This window comes from Callospermophilus lateralis, chromosome 14 (assembly GCF_048772815.1).
Source record: "Callospermophilus lateralis isolate mCalLat2 chromosome 14, mCalLat2.hap1, whole genome shotgun sequence".
NCBI classification, from domain to species: Eukaryota; Metazoa; Chordata; class Mammalia; order Rodentia; family Sciuridae; genus Callospermophilus; species Callospermophilus lateralis.
Genome location: NC_135318.1, coordinates 71,363,360 through 71,389,513, shown reverse-complemented (window position 1 = coordinate 71,389,513; position 26,154 = coordinate 71,363,360). Strand labels below are relative to the sequence as shown.

The 26,154-nt window shown below is 35.2% G+C and overlaps 1 protein-coding gene across 1 annotated transcript in view; it reads left to right on the top strand.

Annotated features, from left to right (window-relative positions):
- Suclg1 (succinate-CoA ligase GDP/ADP-forming subunit alpha) overlaps positions 1-24,140 on the top strand; it is a 34,660-nt gene extending 10,520 nt beyond the window's left edge. Inside the window, exons 3-9 of the mRNA XM_076833984.1 lie at positions 2,796-2,912; positions 6,115-6,327; positions 6,485-6,542; positions 9,702-9,785; positions 11,544-11,695; positions 22,078-22,266; positions 23,892-24,140. Of these exons, the coding sequence (XP_076690099.1) occupies positions 2,796-2,912; positions 6,115-6,327; positions 6,485-6,542; positions 9,702-9,785; positions 11,544-11,695; positions 22,078-22,266; positions 23,892-23,918 (840 nt within the window). The 3' untranslated portion in view covers positions 23,919-24,140. The remainder of the gene's footprint in view (positions 1-2,795; positions 2,913-6,114; positions 6,328-6,484; positions 6,543-9,701; positions 9,786-11,543; positions 11,696-22,077; positions 22,267-23,891) is intronic.
- The last annotated feature ends 2,014 nt before the right edge of the window (positions 24,141-26,154 follow it).

Here is a 26,154-nt window from a genome sequence, read left to right as displayed (position 1 = left end):
TGCAGTACTGAGAATTCAACCTAGTGTCTCATGCGTACTAGGCAAGCACTCTACCACTGAGCCACAGCTCCAACCCTTAAAAACATTTTCTGTTTTATTTTTTAAAAAATTTTTATTTATTTATTTATTTTATACTGGGGATTGAATGCAGGGGCGCTTTACAACTGAGCTATATCCTCAATCCTTTTTTAATTTTTTGTTTTGAAACAGCATCTCACCAATTTGCTTAGAGTCTCACTAAGTTTCTGAGGCTGCCCTCTAACTTGGGATCCTCTTGCTTCAGCCTTTCTAGTTGCTGGGATTACAATTGTGCATCACCTTGCCTAGATTTTTATTAGATTTTTAATTTTCTCTTTCCCTCCCTTCCTTCCTTGGATCATTTTCTTTTTCTTTTGTTTTGCTTCCTTGCATACTAGCAGAGTCTGCACATCATACTTTGAATAGCATTGTTTTAAGAGAAAGAACACTGGCCTGTTGTTCTTTCTAAGACTCTGTCACTTTGTTTAAGTTTTATTTCTTAAATAATTAAGAACTTGAATAGTTGGCTCAGCATTTTTAGGTCCCTGTAGAATGACCAGACAGACTCATTTAGTTTTCAATAACTATTGAGTACCTGCTGTATGTAATTTAAGTGCCTTGTTTCAGTGAACAAAATAGAAATTTTTTTTTATGGAATTTAAGTTATGGTTGAGAGAAATTCATCAATGAAATCCATGAGTGAATTTTGTGGTCTGTTAGAAAGTATTAATTGTTATGGACAAAACAAACCAGAGAAAGGAAAGTGTATGTGGAGTTGTGGTTGGAATGGGGGAGAAGGAGATTTTTACAGCAAGTGGTCAGGGATAGTTTGATTTCAGGGATAGCAAGATCTAAAGGAGATGTAAAAGTGAACTGGTTGGATAGGTAAGGAAATGTATTCCATGGAGAGAGCATAGCAAGATCATTAGGCAGACATAGCCTGCCATGTGTAAGCTATAAGGGCAGTGTGGCTGAAGTAAGCAATGGGAGAACAGTAAATGAGGGCATTCAGATAAGAGGTTCTGTCTCCTGTGGGAGACAGGTTGTATATTAACTTGTAAACCAGTATAAGAGTTTGGCTTATACTATGAATGAAATGAGAAAAGACTGAAGGGTTTGAACAGAGGAGTTATATGGTCTTCCTTACATTTTAACAGGATCACTTTGGTTGCTATGAAGAACAGATTCATAGGGGACAAGGTAATGATCTGTTGAGTTAAGGTGATTTGAATTTACCTAGTAGTGTAGTCTAGGACAGTGCTTCTCAAAACTATCTGGAGTAAAAGATCGGTTTAGGTGGTCATTTTTAATTTCTATCTAATGTGGATCAGTACTTTTGTAGAAATATAGTAAGAGTTGCAGCAGTGTCACACTGCTATATTTACAAACATAGGTGGTAGCTAGCACTAGACGGGGGAGAAGTTGTTGATTATGTTTTGAAAGTGGAACAGTAAGATTACTAATGTATATAATATGTGATATAAGAAAGAGAAGAATGTAGGATAACTTCAGCAACTTTGGTCTGAACATTTGTATGAAGTTGTTATTAACTGAGATAGGGTATATTGAGAAGGGGAGTGATCAGGAACTCAATTTGCTGCATGTTAAATTTGAGATGTGGAGATGTTAGGTTGGCAATTGACAATGTAAGTATGGAATTTAAGACAAAGGTCTTGGTTAGGTATATAAGGTTGTGGAGTGGTCGGAGTCACTATACATCCCTGATAAGAGATGATATCACCAAAGGCACACATTTAGATGAAAAAGAGAAGGCTAAGGAAAGAAAAAGAAAAGAAGAAAACCGGGGAAAGTGAGCCCCAGAAGTCAAGTGAAATGAATCTTGCAATCCCTGGAGCCATTTTTGTTGTTTCAACTGGACAGGTTTGCAGGGAGGGTATACTGGCACCCAATGGGAAAAGACTAGGAATGTTGGTAAATATCTTACAAAGTGCAGGATGATCTCCCATGACAAAGAATCATTATGTCCAAAATATCAATAATGCTGTGATTGGCAGCTCAAAAGACTAAATCAGCAGGATTGCAAGTTTAAAGTTAGCTCAACAACTTAGCGAGGCCCTAAGCATCTTAGCAAGACCCTATCTCAAATAAAAAATAAAAAGGACTGGAGATATGGCTTAGTGGTTAAGCACTCCTAGGTTCAATTCCTGGTACAAAATACTGCTGCTACTACTACTAATGCTTTGGTTGAGGAGGGAAAGTGAATGGATAGGGAAATAAAGAATGATGGGTGTACACTGTTAAAGACTGATTATTAACTTAAATTGAGAAACTTGAGAATGGATTTGTTTTTCTCTAACCATTGTTTGGTGGCACATGTGCATTCTTAGAGTAGATGGAAACTTGGATTTAACCAAGTTGTCATCTTGTCATATGTGTAAATTGAAGTGTGAGCGAGCCAGGGTTTTTATGTGAATGTACTGATCAACTATGGATTTTAAATTGGATAAAGAAGTATTCGAGGACATGAGTTGTTGAGGAACAATGAAAAGGAGATCATCTTTTAAGTAAATAACAGGTTGTTTGTGATGATCAGCCAAATTTGAAAACCGAATTTCAAAAAGACCGTTTTAATAGCTATTTTGGCTTCACTGACACCTGTTTTGCTCCGAAGTGCAAAGCTGGAATATGGATATGTGTTATTACCTGAGAATAGTTAACTTGTTTATTTTTCTTTTCCTAAGTTGCTAAGATTGCCTTTGCTTCTCTATAGGCTTCTTGGTCTGCCTCTTCATGTATCTTTTGCTTTTTCTCCTCAGGGCACCTTTCATAGCCAGCAGGCATTGGACTATGGCACCAAACTTGTTGGAGGAACCACTCCAGGGAAAGGAGGGAAGACACATCTGGGCTTACCTGTCTTTAATACTGTGAAGGAGGTAATTAATGGTACATGAGTTTGGCAAGAAAAGAAAAGCAGGGGAATAGACAGAGATCTTAATTGTGTCCCTTTTGGGATGGTCATTTGCTATTTGAATACTCAGTAACATGAAGAAATTTGAATTGTGGTAAAAAACCAAGATGTCATTTTGGCTTATAGACATGCATCATCTATTCAGGGAAAAAAGCATCGTGGCCTGGCTTCCATCTGGCTTGTTAGTCTTTTCTTATTTTTCTTCTAGGATGATAGTAGTATAAATGTCAGCAGTACCTCTGGGTACTTCATGCACAATGCCCAATTCAGGCCTCATCACAATCCCCTGAGGAACCTGTAGTTTTCATCCCTGTTTTAAAGCCAAGGATGGTACTAATGTGAAGAGGCTAAGGGTCTTACAAGTAGTCTCACAGGCTCAGAGTAAAAGAAACTGAATTATAAAGTCAGATTGGCAAATCACAGGGTCCTACTTCTCTAAATCGCTGATTTCTTAGTAATGAATTAAATTAACCTTTAGGTCTTTGTTATAAAACTAATATGTGCTTATTATAAAGTGTAGATAAAGCTAACTTAAGTTAATATTATAATGTTTTCCACAGCTCAGATTTTGCTGCTTTAGAGGACTAATTTAAGCTCAGTGTGTCTTCTAGTCTCTACTTTTATCTGAATTTATATAAAAATTACAGTTTTTTAAAAGAAACCATAGTACAAATTCTTGGGTTATTTAATAAAAATAATTATAGGGAATAACAATACTTAGGATTGGCATATAGATCAATCCTAACTGTATTCCTCTCCTCTTCTTAGCAAAATTTAAAGGTATATCTTAAGGTATTGCTTTTTTTAAAGTACAGATTTACAGACCTAATCTCTTAGATCTAAATACTGGCTGAATAGAAGATACTCTTAATCCTAAAATGCAGAAAAAAGCAAGTATCCTTCAAATTGAAATTTTTCGTTTTACTTTAAGCTAGAATATAGACTGTATTATGTGTATGTATTCAAGTGTGCTGTATTTAAATTTAAAAAAATAAAATAAAATATTAGAAATCATATTCTGTAAAGGAATTATATAGATTTTTTTTTCTTCAAATTAAAAATTTTTTTTTCCTTTTAAATTCTATTGTGGCTGACTATAACCTCAAAACAGAGAGAGGAGATGGTTTGTCAGAATTCTTTGAGACAGACTTTTCTTTTGTCATGGGCTTTTTTTAAAAAAAGAAAGTTTTGTTGCTAAGCAATTTATTTGTTATTCATAGTGACACAAGTAGATGTGGCATTTGGAATGTTCTGTAAATTCTTTGACAGATGTTGTTTATTTCTTACCTGTTCAGTTCTTAGAAAGAATTTTCTGCATGAGTAGGAATGATACTTTTTATCCAGTCTGATTTCCCATCACATAGTACTTGTCACTGTCTAACTTCTGGCAGTATTTATAACTCTTAGAGTTGAGAACTATCATTTTTCAATAAAGTTATGCCCATGATCTGACTTCTTTTTGGTTCCAACCTAGTTCATATTTCTTTACTTTTGTTCACCCACTCCATCAACATCTTGAACAGAGTTTTTAAAAAATTATTTATAAAACTGGCATTATTTGTAGATGATCTATCAACATCCTTGGTAGTTTTTCTTCTGTCATAGTCAAGAAAGTCTTTATTAGGAATGTAGTAGAGAAAGCTCTTTGATATCTGGAAATGTGAGGAATTATTCAGGGATGATTCTTGAAGATATTGTCTTTTACTTCTGTCCCTTCTTCTAGTTGAACTGGTATGTTCTTTAGCTTAGTACTCATATACATCACATGGCACAGCCTTACAAAATTCTTTGATTTCCATTTTGATTCAGCAACAGTTTTATCATTTATGTGGAGATTCCTGCTATAATAGACCTGAGTGGATACTTTGGGATCAGGTATACCCAGGATTAAATCTTATCTCTGCTGTTTCCTTATGTGACCTTGAACGGTTCTTTAATATATCTTGGCCTCAGCATCTATCTTGATTTGTAAAATGGTGATACTAAGATTCAGGATTGTGATGCAGTCCTGCTACTCTTAGAGGGAAATCTTCAACAGTCTCTATCTTCAGGGAGCTTCTATTACAGTAGAAGACTTAGCTGCACAGAGAAGTGGGTAGAAGGATACCTTTGCATTGATATATGTAGATACTATGTAAAGACCAAATGTATAGACCAGGCTCATGTCCACAGAGAGAATAATGGTGGTCAAATTGGTGGCCTCCAAGTGCTTTGCATCGTGAAAGATGACAGTGTTAAAACTGCAATGTGCATTTTTGTGTAATTGGTATATTTCTAATAAATATGCATTCATAGTAGAAAAGGTAAGAAAACTTCATTCTTTTTGTGAATATTTACTGAGTGTATATTTTTTTCTGCTTTTATTAGTTCACTACAGTTACACATAATGTTGAGGTTCATTTTGACATTCAAACATGGACTATAATTTGCTTCAATTTAATCCCTAGTACTTCCCCTTTCCTTCTTCTCACTTTCTTTCCTGTACTCTGCTGATCTTCCTTCTATTTATTTATAGTCTTTTAAAATTAGCATATTATGAATATACATAAAATTAGCACATTATGAATATACATAAAGGTGAAATTTATATATATATATATATGTAGGAAAATTTATATATGTATGTAGGAAAATTTGGTCAGATTCATTCCACAGTTCCTCCCTTTTCCTGTCCCTCTTTCCTCCCCTTTGATTCCTTCCCTCTACTCCACTGATCTCTCTTCTGAATATAATATATTTTTAAACAGGTATCTGTGAGCTGAGTTTTGAACATTTGGAGCTCACTAGTCCTTCTGGAGAAGTACAGGGGCTTTGTTAATGAATAGTATAATTTCTTAATCATGATAAGTCTGGAATAAACAGGAATGAGGGGACACAAATGCAAGACAAGCAGTGCTTTTGGGTCTACTGACATGCCATCATTTGAAGGAATGAGATGTCACAGAACCTTTCAATCCACAGTGGCATTCAAAGGAGTTAGAGAAGAGGCTTTGATTGTGCTATTTTCTGACACTGTGAACTGGAGGATGGCAGGAATTAGGGCAACCTGTGTTGTCTCCTGGTGGCATTGTTTCCTGACTCCTAGACATCAATAAAATCATAGTATTGAATTTATATAATGTTTATGACTTAACCAATCATGAAGTGCTTTATGGTTAATGTTTCAGGCCAAAGAACAGACAGGAGCAACAGCTTCTGTCATTTATGTCCCTCCTCCTTTTGCTGCTGCGGCCATTGATGAAGCTGTTGAGGCAGAAATACCCTTGGTTGTGTGCATTACTGAAGGTATCCCACAACAGGACATGGTACGGGTCAAGCACAAACTGCTGCGTCAGGGAAAGACAAGGCTAATTGGGCCAAACTGCCCTGGAGTCATCAATGTGAGTGCAAAAAAAATAAAAAAGAAGCTCAGATTTAGCCTCTCACAAAGCTAAACAGCTTTGAACCAGTCTAAGGGTACTTATGTATATGATCTATGATTTACAGTTTTTTCTTTTTTTTTTAACTTTTCTGAGACAGTGATTTATTTTCTTTCAGCCTGGAGAATGCAAGATTGGCATCATGCCTGGCCATATTCACAAGAAAGGAAGAATTGGTGAGTTAGTTTGTTACTTAATTGTAGATTTAAAACAAACAAACAAACAAAAAACTCTGTGCTCCAAACGCTCAAAACTCAGAGAATTTGTGACTCTGAAAATCAAATTTATTCTATTGATTAATTTAATTTAGTAGAATTTACCAAAGAAGTTTTATAGTGACTCAATTCTATATCCCAAATGTAATTAATTTATTTGAGAAGCGGTTATAATTCTATAGAATCAGTAAAGATTTTGGAGTTTTTAAAGATTCTTTTCCTGTAAAACAGTCTGTGGACTCTTTCATATGTTTACATGTCAGTAGTTGATTATATAATAGTATTCTATTTGTAGTTTTACTGCTGTTTATCTGATCTCTTGTAATGAACATCTGAGTTGTTCCTAGTTTTAAGCTTTATGAATAAAGCTAACATCTGTCTGTAGGCTTTTTTTATGGACACATTTTCATTTCTCTTAAGCAAAATATCAAAGAATGGAATTGCTGAATCAGAGGGTTAAGTATATTCAACTCTTTAAGAAATTACCAAATAGTTCAGTGAACTAACTGGCTATATCATTTTATATTTTTACAACTAATGCATGATAGTTCCAGTTGTTTGCATGTTCACATTTAGTGTTATTGGCCTTTTTAAATTTCATTCTATTGGCATTCTGTGGGCAATGAAATGGAATCTCTTTGTGTTTTTAATTTTAGCGTCCCTCATGATTAATCATGTAAAGCATCTTTTCTTATGCTTTAGAGGATGCGTGTATCTTCTTTTGCAAAATATCACTTCAAGTTTATTGCCTGTTATATTTTAGGGGTTGTCTTTTTATTGTTGATTATGAGGGGCTTTATAAATATTTTGGATATAAATCCTTTGTCAGATATATGTGTTGTGAATATTTTTTACCCTTAGTCTTCCAAGATCCTGAAAATTACTTTACTCTCTTAGATATCACGAACTTTTTCAAAATGCTTTGGGAAAATTGTCCTGCTGGTTGGTTAGCTCTTTAAGGAAATGGCCAAACTAATATTTCAAAGTTAGGTTCATTATGACTGTTTTTAGACTCTTCATAACTGTCACTAAGATACACTGTTTCTCTACAATAATGGATGATTACAGTGTTCTCTGTCTATATACCAAGGCTCTTAAAACTAAATAATAATCATGATAGTAGGTAAATGTTGATGGCATAGTTTGCAGAATTGGGTTAAAGGTCATGATTTTTGTTTATTACTAATGTTTCTTAGAGCTGTCAGTCCTTCTGCCAATAGTAAACTTGATAGCTTTGCTTAGGGACATTACAGGAAACTCCATAGGCCATCTGAACTCCACTGGGGCCTGATCCATATAGTCACTGATGTCTTATCCTAATACATGTTTGAATATTCTTTATATTCTTTGGTCTGCTTTTTTGAATGGGTACTGTTAATACTTCATAGCATTTGCTATGACACTAGGGGAAAAAATAGCTACCTGTAGATCACTGTAGGACATTCATTATTCTTTTCATAATCCTGCCTCTATTCTCAATATTTGGCAATAGTACCAACCTTGATCTCAAGAGGAAGGAGTTGATTGTGGTGTGTGCCCTCTTACAGTGCATTATACTAACATTGGGGATAATAGTAAACCATTCAGTGGAAGAAATTGTTTCTACACACACAAAAAAAATGCTTATGGTTTCTTTGTGATAGATAAAACATAACATTTTGTCCTTATCTCCCAGTATTAAGGGTGACAGGAAATATATAAATACTGAGGAGATTTAGAGAAAGAGATTTTATTCCATCTGTTTGGGATGATCAGGAAAGACTTCTAAGAGAAAATAACATTTAAGATTTTGATGTGGGCCTTGAAAGATAGTGAGAATTTTTATGAGATGGTCAAATGTTCCATTTTAAATAGAACAAATATGGAAAGATACAAAAGCATGAAGTGAGAAATAACCTAATACTCTTACAGAGTAGGGAAATAAAGGGAATCAAGTCTGGGAAGGGAGGCAAGGCCTGTGCTAGATTGTGTTAGAGAAGAGTTCCACATGAAGTGAGGCATTTTCAGGGAGAGACCTAGCTGTCACTGTCTGGTAGAATTCATCTGAAAGAACTACATGTGCTGTCAGGTACTGTCTAGCAGTGACCAAGATACTTGCATGCCTTTCTCTCATTCGACTGACTGATGCAAAGAATCTAAAGTTACGTATACCTAAATTTATAGTGGGAAAATGTGTATTTATCACCAATCACACACTTTGTACCCCCCGAATATACAACAACAATGACACAACACTTTTCTTACAAATGTGAATATGCTGCATTGAATCTAAGGAAGCTTATGGTTATTATCGTTTTTGTCTCAATCTGGCAATAATCTGCTTGGGCATCATAATGTTAGCAAAGGTCTTTTGAGTTCTTAAAAATGTGCTCCATAGCTGAAGTTTAAAAAAGGAAAACCATAGACATGCTATAGTTATACTCCAGAGCCAATTCTCTGATCTTAGCCCATATAAAGTTTTGTGTTTTTTTAAAATTAAATTTAATATGTTCAACAATTAAAGTTATTTATTCATACTTTTCAACCTCTTCAAATTAGAGATACACCTATTATGTATCTTTTGTTCTAATGTATTGTACAGATTGTGGCATGGGGATAAATTACCTTTGCAGAAACTCAATCATGCATTATGAACTATAAGAGAAGACTATTGTATAAGGGAAATTGCGGATAAAGGAGACTTGATGAATTCAGAGGGATATTGCTTATGTATTGTTGGAAAACTCTTCAGAAAATAGTGTGGGGAAGGTAGATAGCCTTGCTGAATATGACTCATCCTGGTTTTGATGGTTTAATGGTTGGGGTTCCTGAAGTCAATCTGTTATGTTCTACCATCCAAAGCAGAATTGTGTCTGCCAAGTTTATATTGATATTATTATCTCCTTCATAAAGATTCTCAGAAGATTTTCTTGCATTGCTTTTTAACCATAAAATAACCTTAATAATGTACTTTATTCATCTAATATTAATAACTTCCCTTTTCTTCTCACCGTGTCATTTGAAGGAATTGATTTGGATGGCAAATCATGGGATGAATTCAGAATATATTTAATGTAGTTTACCACATAATAATCTATTACATAAATGCAATCTAATATCTTTGAATTCTTTTACTTTAAGGTATTGTGTCCAGATCTGGCACCTTGACTTATGAAGCAGTTCACCAAACAACACAAGTTGGATTGGGGCAATCTTTGTGTGTTGGTGAGAGATTTTTGCTAAAATCATTTTATTGGAATGTAGTCTCTTTATTGAATGAATAGAGTAATAATTATTTATTTGATTATTTATGAGGTTTTAATATCATTTTATTAAAAAGTTTAATTTGCCTAAGTGTGAAGCTTTTGTGTATTTTTTCAAGTTTCCTAGTCCGAGATTTGATTTTTAGGTTGCAAACAACCATCCTTTGATGTGTGGCTCCTGGGGAGAGCTCTTCTCCCTGAAAATGTCACTATTTTGCAACTGTGAAGAAATGGTTCCTTATATTAGAACTTTTGTTATTATTGTAATTATTTTCAGTGCTTTGTAGTTGTGAAATTCTTTGCCATTCATTATTTTGTTCCTAAGGCAACCCTCTGAGGTACCTCTCAGCTAAAAGTTGGTTATAGCCTTTGGGGGCATAAAGTCAAGGTTGGGGAGGGCTGAGTTAGCCCTAAGTCATCTCTTTTTGCCACACCACAATGTCTCCCACTTCAAAAAATAAAAATGCTTACAAGTTTTACATTTTAGAATAATTTTAGTCTTTTTAGCGAAAAGCCAAGCCAGTTTCTCATTTTTATAATATTTCTTCAAAGCCTTAGAATATCTTTTTTTTTTTTAAAGAGAGAGAAAGAGAGAGAATTTTTTAATATTTATTTTTTAGTTTTCGGTGGACACAACATCTTTATTTTATTATTATTTTTTTTTATGTGGTGCTGAGGATCCCAGCGCCCGCGCATGCCAGGCGAGTGTGGCTTGAGCCACATCCCTAGCCCATTAGAATATCTTTTAGAAATATCTTTTATGTAATAAAAGATTATAAAACATAGCTCTGGAGTAGTTTTGTTACTCTCTGAATCCATAAATTCAAATTGAAGACATTAAAGCATGATCTTGACACAGGATTATTTAATGTGATGTGTAGAACAACAACAGATTTGGAAATAGATTTGCCAGTTCCATCTTCTCCAGCTTCAGTTTTTTAATTTGTAAATGTAGGATAATAAGACCTATCTTACAGAAAGCTTGGAGGAGGAATTAGCAAATACCAGGTGTAAAGTATGCTAAATAAAGTATATGGTTTGATACAATGGTTGGCACCTAATAAATGCTAGTTTCCTTCTTCAACTTCACTTTTCAGAGATACAAGTGTGCTCTTAATGAATTTATAATTAAAAAAAAAAAAGGCACCCAGTCTATTGGGAACACTTACTTTAATCCTTTCAAAGTGCTCATTCTTAAATGTCATGTATAGGCTATCTCATCAGTCACTCTGAATCTAAAGAAAAGAGGGTCAGGATACCCTATGCTCTGTCACTCATGATACTTGTACCTTGAAACTTGTAAGTGGAAATACTGGAGTTTGTTTTATCAATTAGTTCCTCTGAGGAAAGAAATTTGCTAAATATTTAATCTCTTATGGTGAAACATCAACTTATAGCACAAAGCCACATTTTCTAAAATGATCATTCTAAAGAGTCTGTAGTAACTTTGTGCTAGAGAAGAAGCTTATATGAAAGAGCTAAAACAAAAAGAGGGTTGTTTTTGTGCAGACCAGGAACCAACATCCATTTACATTTGCCTAATATTAACAAACAGAAATAAGTGTAGCATTTTGTGATTTTTGAATATTAAATGCAAAAGTGATGATAAGTTTTAAAAGATCCAAGAGAAAGAAAATCAGTTGAAACAATATTCTTTACCTGAATTTCATAATTTATCCTTAAATTTTCAATTGATGTTGATATTCTTTGATTGTCCCAGGTATCGGAGGTGATCCCTTTAATGGAACTAATTTTATTGACTGCCTTGAAATCTTTCTGAATGATTCAACCACAGAAGGCATAATATTGATTGGTGAAATTGGTGGTGATGCAGAAGAAAATGCTGCAGAGTTTTTGAAGCAAAATAATTCAGTAAGTTTAAATTTTTAAGAATATAGCTCTTTGCTCTGAATAATATCAGAATTTTGTTTTAGGAATTAGTTTTATTTTTTCAAAGATGAGTTTTTCAAGAAAACATGAAAGATAACAATTTTTCTGAGTAGGGCTTTCTCTACTGGACTCCTCTTTCTGGGTTGATTCGCTTTCTTTTCCCACAGTGCCTGATTTGTTTCCCTACTCTGAATCCTCCTTCCCAGGTATCACCTCTCACATTGTGGTTGGTAAGATCTTGCCTCCTCCTAGTTTCAATCTTTTCTTGTAGAATGGCACTTTCCTTAAAAGATCATGTAGAAAAGCTTTTTCTATCCATGTCCTCTGAAGCCTTTCCTTAAAAAAACCTCTGTCTTAGAATTAAATGTGTGAAGGGGTAAATTTGGAGTTGTATTATAATTTCATTTAACTGAAGGAAAGAATTATAATTAAGCTCCTTTCCTAGGGTGAAGTGAGTGGTTGGGAAGAGGCTTAGTTATGACTGACGCAGTTCCCTTCCCACATTCCCCACTCACTAACTGTACTCTGGACATTGTTGTGTCTCAGAGCTGTGGGAAAACATGCAAATGATTTTGAGAGTTTCTCTGGTACTGATGAGTGAGTGAGTGAAAAAGCATTTTCAGAAGACTAGACAAGAGACTGGATATAATTTTTTCTTAATGCTTGTGAAAAAAATTAAGGAGTGAATAAGTTAAATGTCATAGGGAAAAAATGAATACTAGATTGTTAAAGGAGCCAATATTGTCACCTACAGGCCCATATACAAAAAACAGTGCACATTTATTTAAGGAATTTTCAAGGGCTATTTTGAAGTATACTTGATTTTCTTTTGTCATGGTTTTAAGCCCTAATTGAAATATAAGATACGACTCAACCTTCCACACATTTCTGGATCTTTTTCCTAACTTGTTATTCTCTACCTAATCCCCAGAGATCTGGCTTCTGTCATAGAAGTGATGTGATCTTGAGAATGTTTCTTAACCTTGCTGTCTTAGTTTTCATGCATTAGTACAAGCCTTCTAGAATTTTTTTAAGGGTTGTGAAGTTAAAATGACTCAATAACATATAGCAAAGTAGTGCCAGGTACATAATATGCCCTTTTATTGGCTGTTTACTGTTACTTAATCTCCTTCCTCTTCTGACAGTTTTTTGCAGAAGTCTCCAGTGGCTTCCATTCATTCTTCATCCTGTCCATTAAGTCCTCTTGTTTTTCTCCTAGTTTTCCTCCCCTGGATCTATTTTATGTGTCTGTTCATTAGATGTGAATGATTATCTTGCATAATTAACCTTGTATTTTATACAATTTCCATGGCAGAAACCTCAGAACCATCTTTTATTTCTCTTTACTCCCATTTCTACCAGTGGCTAAGCTGTGTATTAGTGGTATGTCTAGAGTTAGAATTCCATCTATAGTTATTTCCTCTGTTCTGGTTTGGGTCTGCGTCTTATCTTACTTGTTCTTCTTTGACTCTTTTCTGTCTATATTTTTTTCAATTTTTAATTTTTTTAAATGTTTTGGTACTGGATTGAACCCAGGGGTGCTTTACATCCACAGCTCTTTATATTTCTTATTTTGAGACAGGGTCTTGATAAGTTGCTGAGGCTGGTTTTGAACTGTAGTCTTCCTTGTTTATCCTCCCAATTGCTGGGATTATAGGTGTGGGCCACCATGCCTAGCCATTTTTTTTTTTCCTCTTTTGTCCCTCAATCTATCCCCAAAGAACTTAAAAACAGCTACAGGGACACAGTCATATCATTGTTTATAGCAGCACAATTCACAATAGCTGAACTGTGGAACCAACCTAAATGGCCTTCAGTAGATGAATGGATAAAGAAAAATGTGATCTATATATTCATAATGGAATATTACTCAGCAATAAAAGAGAATAAAATCATGGCATTTGCAGGTAAATGGATGGAGTTGGAGAATATAATGCTAAGTGAAGTTAGCCAATCCCCAAAAAACAAATGCTGAATGTTTTCTCTGTTATAAGGAGGCTGATTCATAGTGGGGTTGGGAGGAGGAGTATGGGAAGATTAGTCGAACTCTAGATAGGGCAAAGGGGTGGGAGGGGAAGGGAAGGAGCATGGGGGTAGAAAAGATGGTGGAATGAGAATGACATCATTACCCTAAGTACATGTATGAAGATACGAATGGTGTGAGTATACTTTGTGTACAACCAGAGATATGAAAAATTGTGCTCTGTATGTGTGATATGAATTGTAATATATTCTGTCACATATAGCAAATTAGAATAAAAATTTTTAAAACAGATTTTAGTGTATTATAATTATACATAATAATGGAATTCATTATGCCATATTCATATGAGCACATTAACATAATTTGCTCACTCTCCTTCTTTAGTACCTTTCCTTTCTCTCCCCTCTTCCCTTCTCTCCTCCCTTTGCATCCCCTTTTTCTATTCTACTGAACTGTCTTCTATTACTATCATTATGTTAATTAGTAAATTATCATTTTATATATAAGCAGGATTAATTATGGCATATTTGTACATGTATATAGCATAATTTGGTAGATTTTGTTTCCCAGTTTTTCCTCATGCCCTCCTCTAGATCTCCTTCCTCTACTCTATTGGTCTCCCTTCTGTTTTTATGAGATCCCTGCTTTCTTTATCTATCCCCCCAATCCATTTGGCTTCTGATTTCTGCATATGAAATGGTTAGACCTTTAACTCTCTGGGTCTGACTTATTATATTCAATATGATATTTTCCAATTCCATCCATTTACCAGAAAATCACATAATTTTATTCTTCTTTATATCCATTGTATATGTATACCACAATTTCTTTATCTGTTAATTTATTGACAGGCACCTAGGCTGGTTCCATAACATGGCTCTTGTGAATTGTGTTTCTATAAATACTGATATGCTTGTATCACTATAGAATACTGATTTTAGTTCTTTTGGATAAATACCAAGGAATGGGATAGCTGGGTCATATGATGGTTCCATTCCTATTCTTTTTAGAAATCTCCATATTGCTTTCCAAAGTAGTTATACTAGTTTGCAGTCACATCAACAGTTTATAAATATACCTTTTCCCTCACATCCTCACCAGCAGATATTCTTAATGATTGTCATTCTAGTGGGAGTGAGATGGATCTCAACATAGTTTTGGTTTGCATTTCCTTGATTGCTAGGAATGTTAAACTTTTTTTTTATATATATAAATTTGTTGGCCATTTGTATTTCTTCTTTTGAGAAATGTCTGTTTAGTTCATTTGTCCATTTATTTATTGGATTATTAATTTTGGGGGGAGTTAAGTTTTTTGAGTTCTTTATAAATTCTGAATATATAAGGGAAGAATAGCTGGCAAAGGTTTTCTCCCATGCTGCAAGCTTTCTCTTTGCATTGTCATTTCCTGCTGTGTTTTTAATTGGATTCCATTCCACTTTTTGATTCTTGTTTTGGTTCCTTAGGATTGAGGAATCTTATTAAGGAAGTTGGTGTCTGTGCCAATATATTGAAGTATTGATCCTAGGTTTTCTTCTAGCTCTTGCAGTATTTCTGATCTAATTTCTAGGTCTTTGATAAACTTTGGGTGAGAGATAGCTACCTAGTTTTATTCTTCTACATATGGATATCCAGTTTTCTCAGCACCATTTGTTAAAAGGCTATCTTTTCTCCAACACATGTTTTTGGTACCTTTGTCAAGGTTCTATGTATTTATGTGGAATTTGTCTCTGTGTCTTCTATTCTATTGGTCTTCATGTCTGTTCTTATGCCAATACTGTGTTGTTTTTGTTGTTATAGCTTTGTAGAATAATTTGTTTTTTTTCTGTAGTAGTATTTGAGATCAGGTAATGTAATTTCTCCAGGATTGCTCTTTTTGCTCAGGTTTGCTTTGACTATTCTAGGTCTTTGATTCTTTCATATGAATTTTAGGACTTTTTTCTAGGTCTGCAAAGAATGTCATTGATATTTTAATGGAGTTAACATTAAATCTGTAGATTGCTTTTAGTATTATAGCCATTTTGACAATGTTTATTCTGTGTATCCAGAATCATTGGGGTCTTTCCATCTTCTAAAGTCTTCAATTTTCTCTTCTGAGTTTTATAATTTTCATTGTAAAGTTCTTTCACCTCCTTAGATTTTTTTTTTGAGGCTATTGAGAATAAAATTATTTTTCCTAATTATTTTCTCAGCAGATTTGTTATGAGAGTGTGGGAGAAACTATTGATTTTTGTATGTTGATTTTATTCTACTTTGCTGAATTTATCAGATCTAAGAGTCTTTTGGTGGAGGTTTTTTTAGATCTTCTAGATACAAGATCATGTCATCAGCAGACAAGGGTAGTTTGCAACCCCAGGGCTGCAAATGTCCCAAGCATACTGTTAACTAATTCAAAAGAAAGAACTTGGAGGATTCAATGGAGAGGATTTGGATATTTTATTGCTCACTCAATGGTGGTAGGCCAGGATACAATGGAGGGCCTCATCACACCTACAAGCAGGGGGAATGTATAGAATAGGTTGCATACCCACTGCTCAAGTAGATTTCTTCAGATATTAATGAGTACATTCTTTTACTTTACAACAAAGTCCCTCTGCTTTGATCCTCACCTAAAGATTGGAAACAAGAGAAGTAGCCAGCTTCCACTCTCCATTTCCTTCTTTATTACATTCTTTAGAACTTTATATTATTGCAAGCTTTCCTAAGCACAGATTAATATTTAACCCAACACTTTCCTATTCATATCCCCACTTTTGGGGGGCTGTCAGGGAGGGATCAAGTGGAAATTATTATCACTCAGATATAAGATTCTCATATTTCTATGCAGAGATCACCAGCAGATGAGTAAATGACTTGTGGAGTCCTTTTAATTCTATTCCACAGGTACCACAGTAGTTGCTGGACATACAGAAATGAGTGAGAACAGTGTTCCTGTCTTCAGGGAATTTATTGTTTAATATGAGAATACATTGGAAGTATGTCACAGCCACTGTATTGAATATAATAATAGACATATGTAAAAAGCACATCAGGGTCACTGAAGAGATGATCATCTCTAAGATCTTCTTTTAGCTCATTAGTTGTTTTAATAATTCGTTTTCTCTGGAATTTCATTCTCTTCAATGTCTGTGTTCCTTTGTTAGGGGATTATAAATTTGGGCAGGAGACTTGTTTTCCTGTTTCTTTGTGTGAGATGGGATTCCTCTTCCTCTTTCACAAGGAGTTCCTTTTATGAGCAGTTGTCTCTTTTGTAATAAGTTCTGTGCTGTCTGTATATCTTAGCTTTAACACATAGGCCTAGAGTATTCCAAGCGTTAATTTCAACCTTCGATGCTTCTAATTAGCCATTGCAGACCTGCTGATTTAATTTACTCTTGGAGAACTGCTTCAACACTATGGATTCCTCTGAGCCACCTGTGTTTTTGCTATAGGAGTGGGTATCCATGAGTGGATTTTAAGAGTCCCCTAGGCCATTTTCTCTGAGGGGCTAGTCATTGATTTGAGGTTTTTCTCTCCCCTATTCTACACATTAAAGTATTATTGAAGCTTGAGCAGGATTAGTTTGTATGTGGGCAAAGTGCACTGTGTCTCAGCTGGGTTGTGGGTGTAGTTCAGAGCAGTGCCTCCACACTAGGAATTTGTAGCATCCCAGTAGATTACCAGCACCTCTTTTAAAAATGAGAAACAAACAACAGCAATTCACAGCACTAAAATACACCCACAGTGCCTAGTATGATATCTACAAAACAAATTACCACAAAAAGAGGAATAGTGAGGTCAGCAGTTAACAACATCAACAATAATAAATAGCCATGAGTAAGATCTAACCTTAAAGTTAGCAGTAGGTGTCAACAACACTATCCACATAATAATAACTGTAATAACATGAATGGTAAGGGAAGGAATTATACAAATTATAAAAGTTGACAAAATTACAATTCAAAAAAATGACATAGGGAAGAAAAAAGAAAATTCAGAATATTTAAAATGTGAATAGAGATGAAGCAGAAGAGAGGTAGCAAGTGATACTTATAAAGAAGAAGAAAAAATAAGTGAAAGAAATAGAATAGAGAAAGAACAAGAGAGTTTGCTGTTAGAGAAAGAGTAATGAGAAAAACAAAATTAAACCCAAACAAACAAAAATTTCTAATCCTCAAAAGACAAAGCAAAATACAAATCATAAAGAAGAGAGGAAAAAAGTGAAAAAAAAAATAGAAGACAATTATGTGTATATTCACAAACAAAACAACACAGCAAGAACAAGAAAAAAAAAGGAAGAGGAAGAAGGAGAAAAGGAAAAAAAAAAAGAACTGACAGAATTTTCTCCACTGAAGTGATCAAAACTGTCAATCAGGATGAATGTTCACTGCCTATGCCAGACTGCCCTTCTTTGTATTTCTTTTTGTACTGTGGTGACTACATATCCCTTAGAGAGAACAAGTGTTGAGGGTTATTAACCTCTTTTAATATTGCTTACCAAGCTGCCAGCTAGAGTGTCCTAGAACTCAAGCATCTAAAACAGCTCTCAGCTTCCCTTTCTCACCAGTATAAGGTAGTACAGAAGGGAAGTACTGTCAATTGAAGTTTGGTACTTATAGATTGATATACTCCCAGGTTGGGGCTGATGCAGCTTTTTTTTTTTTTTTTTTTAATAGAGCTGATATATTTATTCCCATATTATTTTATTGATCCATTATAGTTGTATTAATGATGGGATTTGTTGTTACATATTCATACAAGAGCACAATATAACAATGTAATTTGCTTAATATCATGCCCCACTATTTCCCCTTTCTCTCCCCTTCTCCCTCCCCCTGGTCCCTTTCCTTTACCTGTCTCCCTTTCATTTTCATAAATCACTCTCCACACACATTCTTTTGTTTTCCTTTTTCTTCTCTAGCTTTCACATATGAGAGAAAACACAACGCTTGACCTTATGAGTTTGACTTTATTTGCTTAATATAATGTTTTCAGATTCCATCCATTTTCCTACAAATGGAAAAATTTAATCTTTCTTTGTGACTGAATAAAACTCCATTGTGTACATTACCACAGTTTCTTTATCCATTCATCTATTGATGGACACCTAAGCTGGTTCTGTAGTTCAGCTATTGTGAACTGTGCTGCTATAAACATGGGTATGCATGTGTCACTGTAGTATGATTACTTTAATTCTTTAGAATAAATATGGAGGAGTGATATAGCTGGGTCTTACGGTTTCCATTCCTAGTCTTTTGAGGAAACTTTATATTAATTTCCACAGTGGTTGTACGAATCTGCAATCCCAACAACAGTGTAAAAGTGTTTCTTTTTCTCTATAACCTTTCCAGCATTTATTATTGGAAGAGAAATCCATCTCAACAGATGCATAAAATCCAACACAGAAGTATAAGAAATATGATGCAAAGTTCTAAATAGAAAGTTTCAGTGCCTGGGATTAAGCTTTGATTGAAACTTCAGAACTTTGTCAGGTGATATCTGCTCCAGAGATGTTAGGTCAACACACTCTAGCTCTGAGAAGATGTGAACATCTGGATCTCAGGCCTTCTGAGAATTGGGGAGTAGGATGACCAACCTTGCACAGGTTTCACACATTTCACTACCCATGTATGTGGCCTTCCCAAGCTCAGTTCCCAATTATAGTCACACCCACCTGTTTACTTTCAGGATCCTCTCAGCTTTTCCTGTGAGCTGCCAGACTCAAAGGGAAAACAAGCCCCCTCATATTCCTAACCTGATTTTTCCTAGGCATAAGGCATTCTGCCTGTTTCAGTCACACTCTGCTAGGCACACCCTAGGCTATGCAGTATGAAATTGCATGACAGTATGACAGTATTTGCTATGATCTTCTGGGCTCCCATAGCAGCAAGCTGCAGTGTGGCTTCTTTAAGATGACTCCCTGTCTCAGTTCTCTACTTGCCAGTTGAAAAACAGGGAGCACTTTTTAAATACCAGCTTGCTGTGCAGCCTCTGATTCACCTAAGTTCAAACTGGTTTTTCTTCTACACGTTTTCCCTTGGCAGATTTGTCTGCTGTGTCTTTCTCTCCCTGTTTGTGTTGCATTTCTTTGCAGTGAACTGGCACCACTGCTGCCATTGGGTTCACTCCAATGTACTCTTTCTGGTTTTCTTTTTGTAGCACTTGCATTTCTGGGTCTTTATGCTTCTCTATCCATTATTGAATTTCAGTGAGTTTCTTCATCATCCACCTTCCTGAGAAGTAGTACTTCCACTGCATAAATCTCAAGACAGAGTGACTGGATTATATGGGCTTCCTCTAATCCACCATCTTTGATCTCCCTAACTCTGCATCTGTGGAGTAGCTTAGAATTTAGCAAAAAAAAAGCTAAACGTACTTGTTTTGTTTCATTTGATACATTTTCCTAAAAATAAATTAATAAATAAAAAAGTTTTAATTAAAAGAAGTTTTTGATGAAGCAATAAAAATTACTGGTTTTATTAAATCTTGGTCCTCATCAGTATTTTGTGACGAGATAGGAAAGAAGTTTTCTTGCAGTTGAGCTGTGAACTAAACAAACTGCTTTAAGGAACACCAATTTTACTTGAAAAGATGACCAGCAAACAAACTAATTATTCAGACTTGGTTATTTGGCAGAAGTTTTCTCAAAAATAAACAAAGCAAACTTACCATACTATCAAACAACTGATAGTATTTATGGGTACTGATAAAATTTGAATTTTCAAATGAATATTAAAATTTTGGAAAACTTCTACCTGCCATCATCAGGAAGTTTAGTAACTTCCCTTTACTGAAAAGGCTTTTCCAGTGAGATTGGTAGTGATACGATGGCTGTGATTTGTTGAAACTGAATAATGAAGTATGTCAGCATTTAGGATATTTTTCCACCTGATGAATATGTAATATCATTTCTTTAATTATATTGTAAGTTCAAAGCCCAGAAATTCTTACATTTTCATGCAGTTTTTAATGCATGCTATAAAATTGTGTGAGTAGAAGAGTTATTCAAAATACAAGACAGACTAATAGATTTCAAAATAACAAAGGACAAAAAGTTCATTACTATGGTGTCAGATTCTAACATCGCATCTAACCTTTAAAAAATTGCCATTTTAATAGAAGTGTGTAATATCAAAGAAGAATATCCACCATTATCTGTAAAGCAATTAAAATATTTCTTCCATTTTCAGCTGCATATCTGGGTGAGTCCAGATTTTCATCTAAAATAATTCAACTAAAATAACGTTTATAACAGATTGAATGCAAAAGCAGTATCATTTGTCATTTATTAAACAGGAGTTCCAAAATTCTTGTTAAATGCCACTCTTCTCACAAGAATGTTTTTAATACCATTCTAAAAAGTTATCTTTTCAGATGAATTGAAATATACTTATAAGTTTTGAGTGTTAATTTCTAAGATAGTAAGTATTATTATATGGCATCATTCGATGTAAAATTTAACCATATATTCATACATTGCTGTATGTCATTTCTTGGCTGATGAATATGAAAACCTATTTAATATCATTTCTTTAATTATATTGTAAGTTCAAAGCCCAGAAATTCTTAAGTTTTCATGCATTTTTTAAACCTCAATCTAGTACAGTGATATATGTACAGAGGTGGCACATTAAAATGAATTTTTGTTGAATAAAAGCAATCCTAATCTTCTTAGACACTATAGAATTTGAGTGGAAAGGGCTGTTGGCCACCAATCTAGTTCGGCCATTTTATTTCTGGATGAAGCAGCAGAGGTCTGGAGAAGTGATGTGTCTTATCCAAGGGCAATCCACTTTAGTCAATATGAAATTGAATCTTGAGTCCTAGGTCTTAACAGTGTATCCCCCCCCCTTTTTTTTACACATTTTTTAAGCATTAACTAAAAAGGAATTGAGACATAAAATTCCATTAAAATAAGGCAAACCAATCTTGGGTCTTAGATCATTATTGTTATAAGTCATATAACAAATTTTCAGGTATGTTCTTGTGTTTTTCAAATGTAAGATTCATATATATATATTTGTAAAACAGCTTGTGGGGCTGGGGTTGTAGCTCAGTGGTAGAGCACTTGCCTAGCATGTGTGAGGCACTAGGTTTGATTCTCAGCACCACACATAAAATAAAGGTCCATAGACAACTAAAAATAATAATTTTTTAAAAACCAGCTTGTGCCAGCGAAGCTGTTAATATTCAACAGATATAAAAATTTGATCAGGATTATTTTCCTGAGTTTGTTTGGAAAGTTGAGTCATCTTTAAGAAGCATATAGTGGTTTCAATTATAGTTCAGTATTTGTATGGGGTTTTTTTTTTAGAATGAATGAGGGGCTTTTACCATTTGCCAACAGTCATGATTTTGATTAACTTCTTCATTAGATTGTTTACCGTTATCGCTTTCTCTGCAGGGTCCAAATGCCAAGCCTGTAGTGTCCTTCATTGCTGGTTTAACTGCTCCCCCGGGCAGGAGAATGGGTCACGCAGGAGCAATTATTGCTGGAGGAAAAGGTGGAGCTAAAGAGAAGATTGCTGCCCTTCAGAGTGCAGGAGTTGTAGTCAGCATGTCTCCTGCACAACTGGGCACCACCATTTACAAGGTGAGTACTGATAATGGCCCAAGTGCTCTGAAGTTATGGGACTTCTCAGTGTGGGACGACACTGGATGCCTGGAAATCATGGTCTTTTCTTCTGGGTCTTAATTTTTTATTTCATTCTGATTGCACTCTATTAATGTTCTTATCCCCTAAGTAAGAAACTTTCTCATTTAAAAATTGGTCTTCTTTAAATATTGGGATATGCTGTTCTATAAACAATAAGATATGACATGCAAAAATGACATTTTGGAGGCCATGAATGCCATGATTTCTTCATTCCCATGATTTTGGGAATGGAGAGAGTGTGTGTAGAAAACTGCCTTATGTTTCTTCTTCTTTTCCCCTGAAGGAAAAGAAGCCTTTAGGTTATAGTCACCTGACCCCATATTGTTTTATTGTTTCTGTTTCCAAGGAGAGGGGCTGAAGGCTGAGTAACAAGAAACTAAAACTATAAAGAGGGAGTTGGGGTGGAGGGAAGTCTAAAGAGGAGAGTGGGGAGACTCAGGTTCTCATTTCTGGCCTTGATGTTCTGTGATGCCATGTCACTTATAGGTTGGAGAAATAACTTTTAAACCATTTTCTTTGCTTTTCCTTTTTAATACCATATTATGATTAAAATATTATAAATGATCTTTTGTTTTCCATAATCTCTATAGTGATTATTAGCTTGTTTCTTTGAGTGATCATTTAAGGCTTCTCTACCTCTGTTTTTGTCAGGACTATAGCTTTGACAAAAAAACAAAAACCCTATTTTTCAAGCATGGTGAAAACAAGAAAAATTGTTTTCCCAGAAAGAAACAATATTCAGATAGAGTTTAAAAATCCTGACTATATGTAATCTTCTTTGCTCTTGTCTTAGAGATAATTTTCTGAACTACTTGTGTATTGAATTTTTTCATATCCTATCGTTTGGAATATAACACTGTGTGCCATAATGTTTGAAATCAGTCTGGGTGATTAATAAAGTGTAGGAAGAATTCTTTTTGAAAGTGGAGGAAAAGGAGAAAAATAAATGTTTAAATTCACATTGGAGATGTGTGTTACCATTTTGCTCCAGTAAGTGGCAGCAGGCATCTATACATTTTATCTGGTTCTATTTGTTACAATCTAGAAAAATGTAATTTTCAGTATTGTTTCCTTAAACAAAGTCTTCTTTTAAGGTATTCTTCTGTTTTAAGTGTTTCTAATGTTTTTTGACAGTTTGTTCCAATTCTAACTGAATCTTTACTTAATTTTCTTCTGTGAGAAAGTAAGCAAATCTGTTTCCATAGCCTTAGTAAAAGGCCTGTTGTGGTTTGGATAAACACAACAAAGTTTGTCCCCTCCTAATAATAACACTCCAGTGAAAAAATAAGTATTATTTATAGCCTCTCTCTAACTTCTGAGTTGAGAGACATAAAGTTGAAGCTCTGCATATAGCTTAATTAGATTTAAGCTGACATAGACTGATTTGAAAGCTGTTATTTTGTATTAAGCACCCTCTTTTCTGGTATATTTTAATTCTTCTAATTTGGTTCTTCAAAGGATCTTAAAGATAATAGGTTTGAGAATCATTGTGACTATGAATGTAATTTGGATCTTTTATATTTTTATCTCCCCTCTCTCCTCCTTTTCTTCTGTTTCTGAAGGAATTTGAAAAGAGGAAGATGCTATGAAAGGAACAAAAACAAAAAGATCCTAAAACTGTGGAATGAATCATGTAGACTTGTGAACCATCAGCAGTTTACTTCTGTTGTCCACTGATTGTCAGCCTTTGTGCCTGGCCCTGGTCTTTCAGCATAACAGGAAGCCAAAGTTAAGTTTAGAATGTCCTAAATTGAGATATTTTCACCTATTGTATAACAGAGATGGCCAATAAATCTACCATTTGATTTGAATATGATTTTGGAGACTTTTTATTATTCCATTGTGGCGCGGGCCAGGGAGGAGATGAGAGACAGTAGGAGAAATGCAATAATATATGTTTGTGTGTTTAAATGGGCCATGTAGAGAACATTGTAACTAAAACTTGAGAGAATAAGATTGCAATATATTCAGTATGACGTTTGTCGAACTATCAATAGAATGACCTTAGGTCTCTTTTGAATTTATAGTTTTCTTATATGCATATGTAGGTCTCCATCTTGCAGGGTAGTTCAGAGAGAAGTATATAAAGTCCCAGGCATGTAATAAGGCCACCATTACTGTCACCATGATTGTCTTCAGGATTATAGGCAGAAACCTATAATCATCTGTGTTTTAGTTTTTGCCTAGTTAGGAAACTTTACCTAGTTGAGAAACAAAGTGTCTTCACTAATGCCATGCTTTTCTGTGATTCTGCAGAAAGCCATCCCCTTCCCCTTCCAGAGGCTTTATTCTTTGTTTATGGTTTAGGACATTTCACTGCAAGAAAGCAGGCGAACTGTTAGCTTTCCTGCTTTGTGTTTAAAAGGGACAAGAAGCAATTCCAATGGGTAATTGTCACTAAACAGACAGGGTGCCTGTCCATAGGAACATATGTTCTGGAGAGGGAGAGACACAAAATATTCTCACATTATATAATTGCTCTGAAGAAAACAAACAAGAACTTAGGTATTAAGTTTCCTTAGAAACTTGAGGAAAGACTAACTGGGGAGCCTTCCTCGGGGAGAGGATCTGAGGGCTGTGAAGGCATCAGAAATGGAAAAGGGAAGATGAACAACGGGTAAGGGGAACCAACCATCAGTACAAAGGCAGGGAAAGAAGAGCTCATTTTCAGGAGATGAAGAAACATCAGGTGTACTGGGAGGAGTTAGAGGAGGTTTGTGGGGTCTTGGGGAAACCCATTCTGAGAACTCACATGACCTTGTGGTACCCAGGCTGCCAGAGAGGTTACAAAGAACAGGTGTCAGGAGTAGATTCACAGCCCAAGAGATTCCGTCCTTCTGTGGATACATAGTCATTGACTTTGGAATTGATTAAACTGGCTCCTCCTTATAGCTGTTTCTTCATCTTGGAAACAAGGATAATGACAATCCCACAGGGTACCTGGGTAAAATATATAAAGTGGGGTGTGCTCATTGAATAGTGGGCTTATGTTTTTATCTCCTCTCTCTCCTCCATGTCCCCTGCTGTCCTAAGGACAACCTAGGCTGGCACTGCCTGCCAGGGAGGAAGATGCTTCATTTCTGTGTCACTTTGAACTCAAGGTCCCTATAAAACAAATGTTCTTTTGTCTAACTCAACTGTAGCTTTGTGATGGACACAATTCAGATAAGGAAGAGGTGGACCTGTCTTAACTTGGGAGGCTCTAACATAATACTATAAATTGGATGGCTTAGGCAACAGACATCTATTTCTCACAATTCTGGAGTCTGGGAAGTCCAAGATATCAGGAATAGGCCCCTCCTTGGTTTACAGAAGCCATCTTGTCATGTCCTTAGATAGTGAAAAGAGCTCACTAGCTTTCTGGTCTCCAAGCTCACTTATCCCATTCATATGACTTAATTATGTCCTTAAGACCCTACCTGTAATTAATTACCTCTAATTTAACAAATGGATTGAGGGGGACGGGCGCAGAGTTGTGGGGTGGTATAAACATTCAGTCCATTGAATAATCCTGACAGGAGTGATCTTTTTCAGGGTCCACCTCAGCCATGAGTTTTTCCAGGCCTGACTAGGAAAGTCAACACCCTGCCCTATACCCTAAAAATCCATCCCAAGACAACCTCTCTGTCCTCACTCCTCTGCTTCTTTTGGATAAATCAAGGAACTTAGTGGCCCCATGACCTTTCCATTTCTTTCAACCCCTGCCTTCATTTGTTCCATTCTCTTTCATTTTCCTACTTACACTCATTCCCCCCTCCCAGGATCTTGTGGAGACATCCCCTCCTGACCACCTCTCCCCTCTTTCCTCCTGCAATCATCACCACT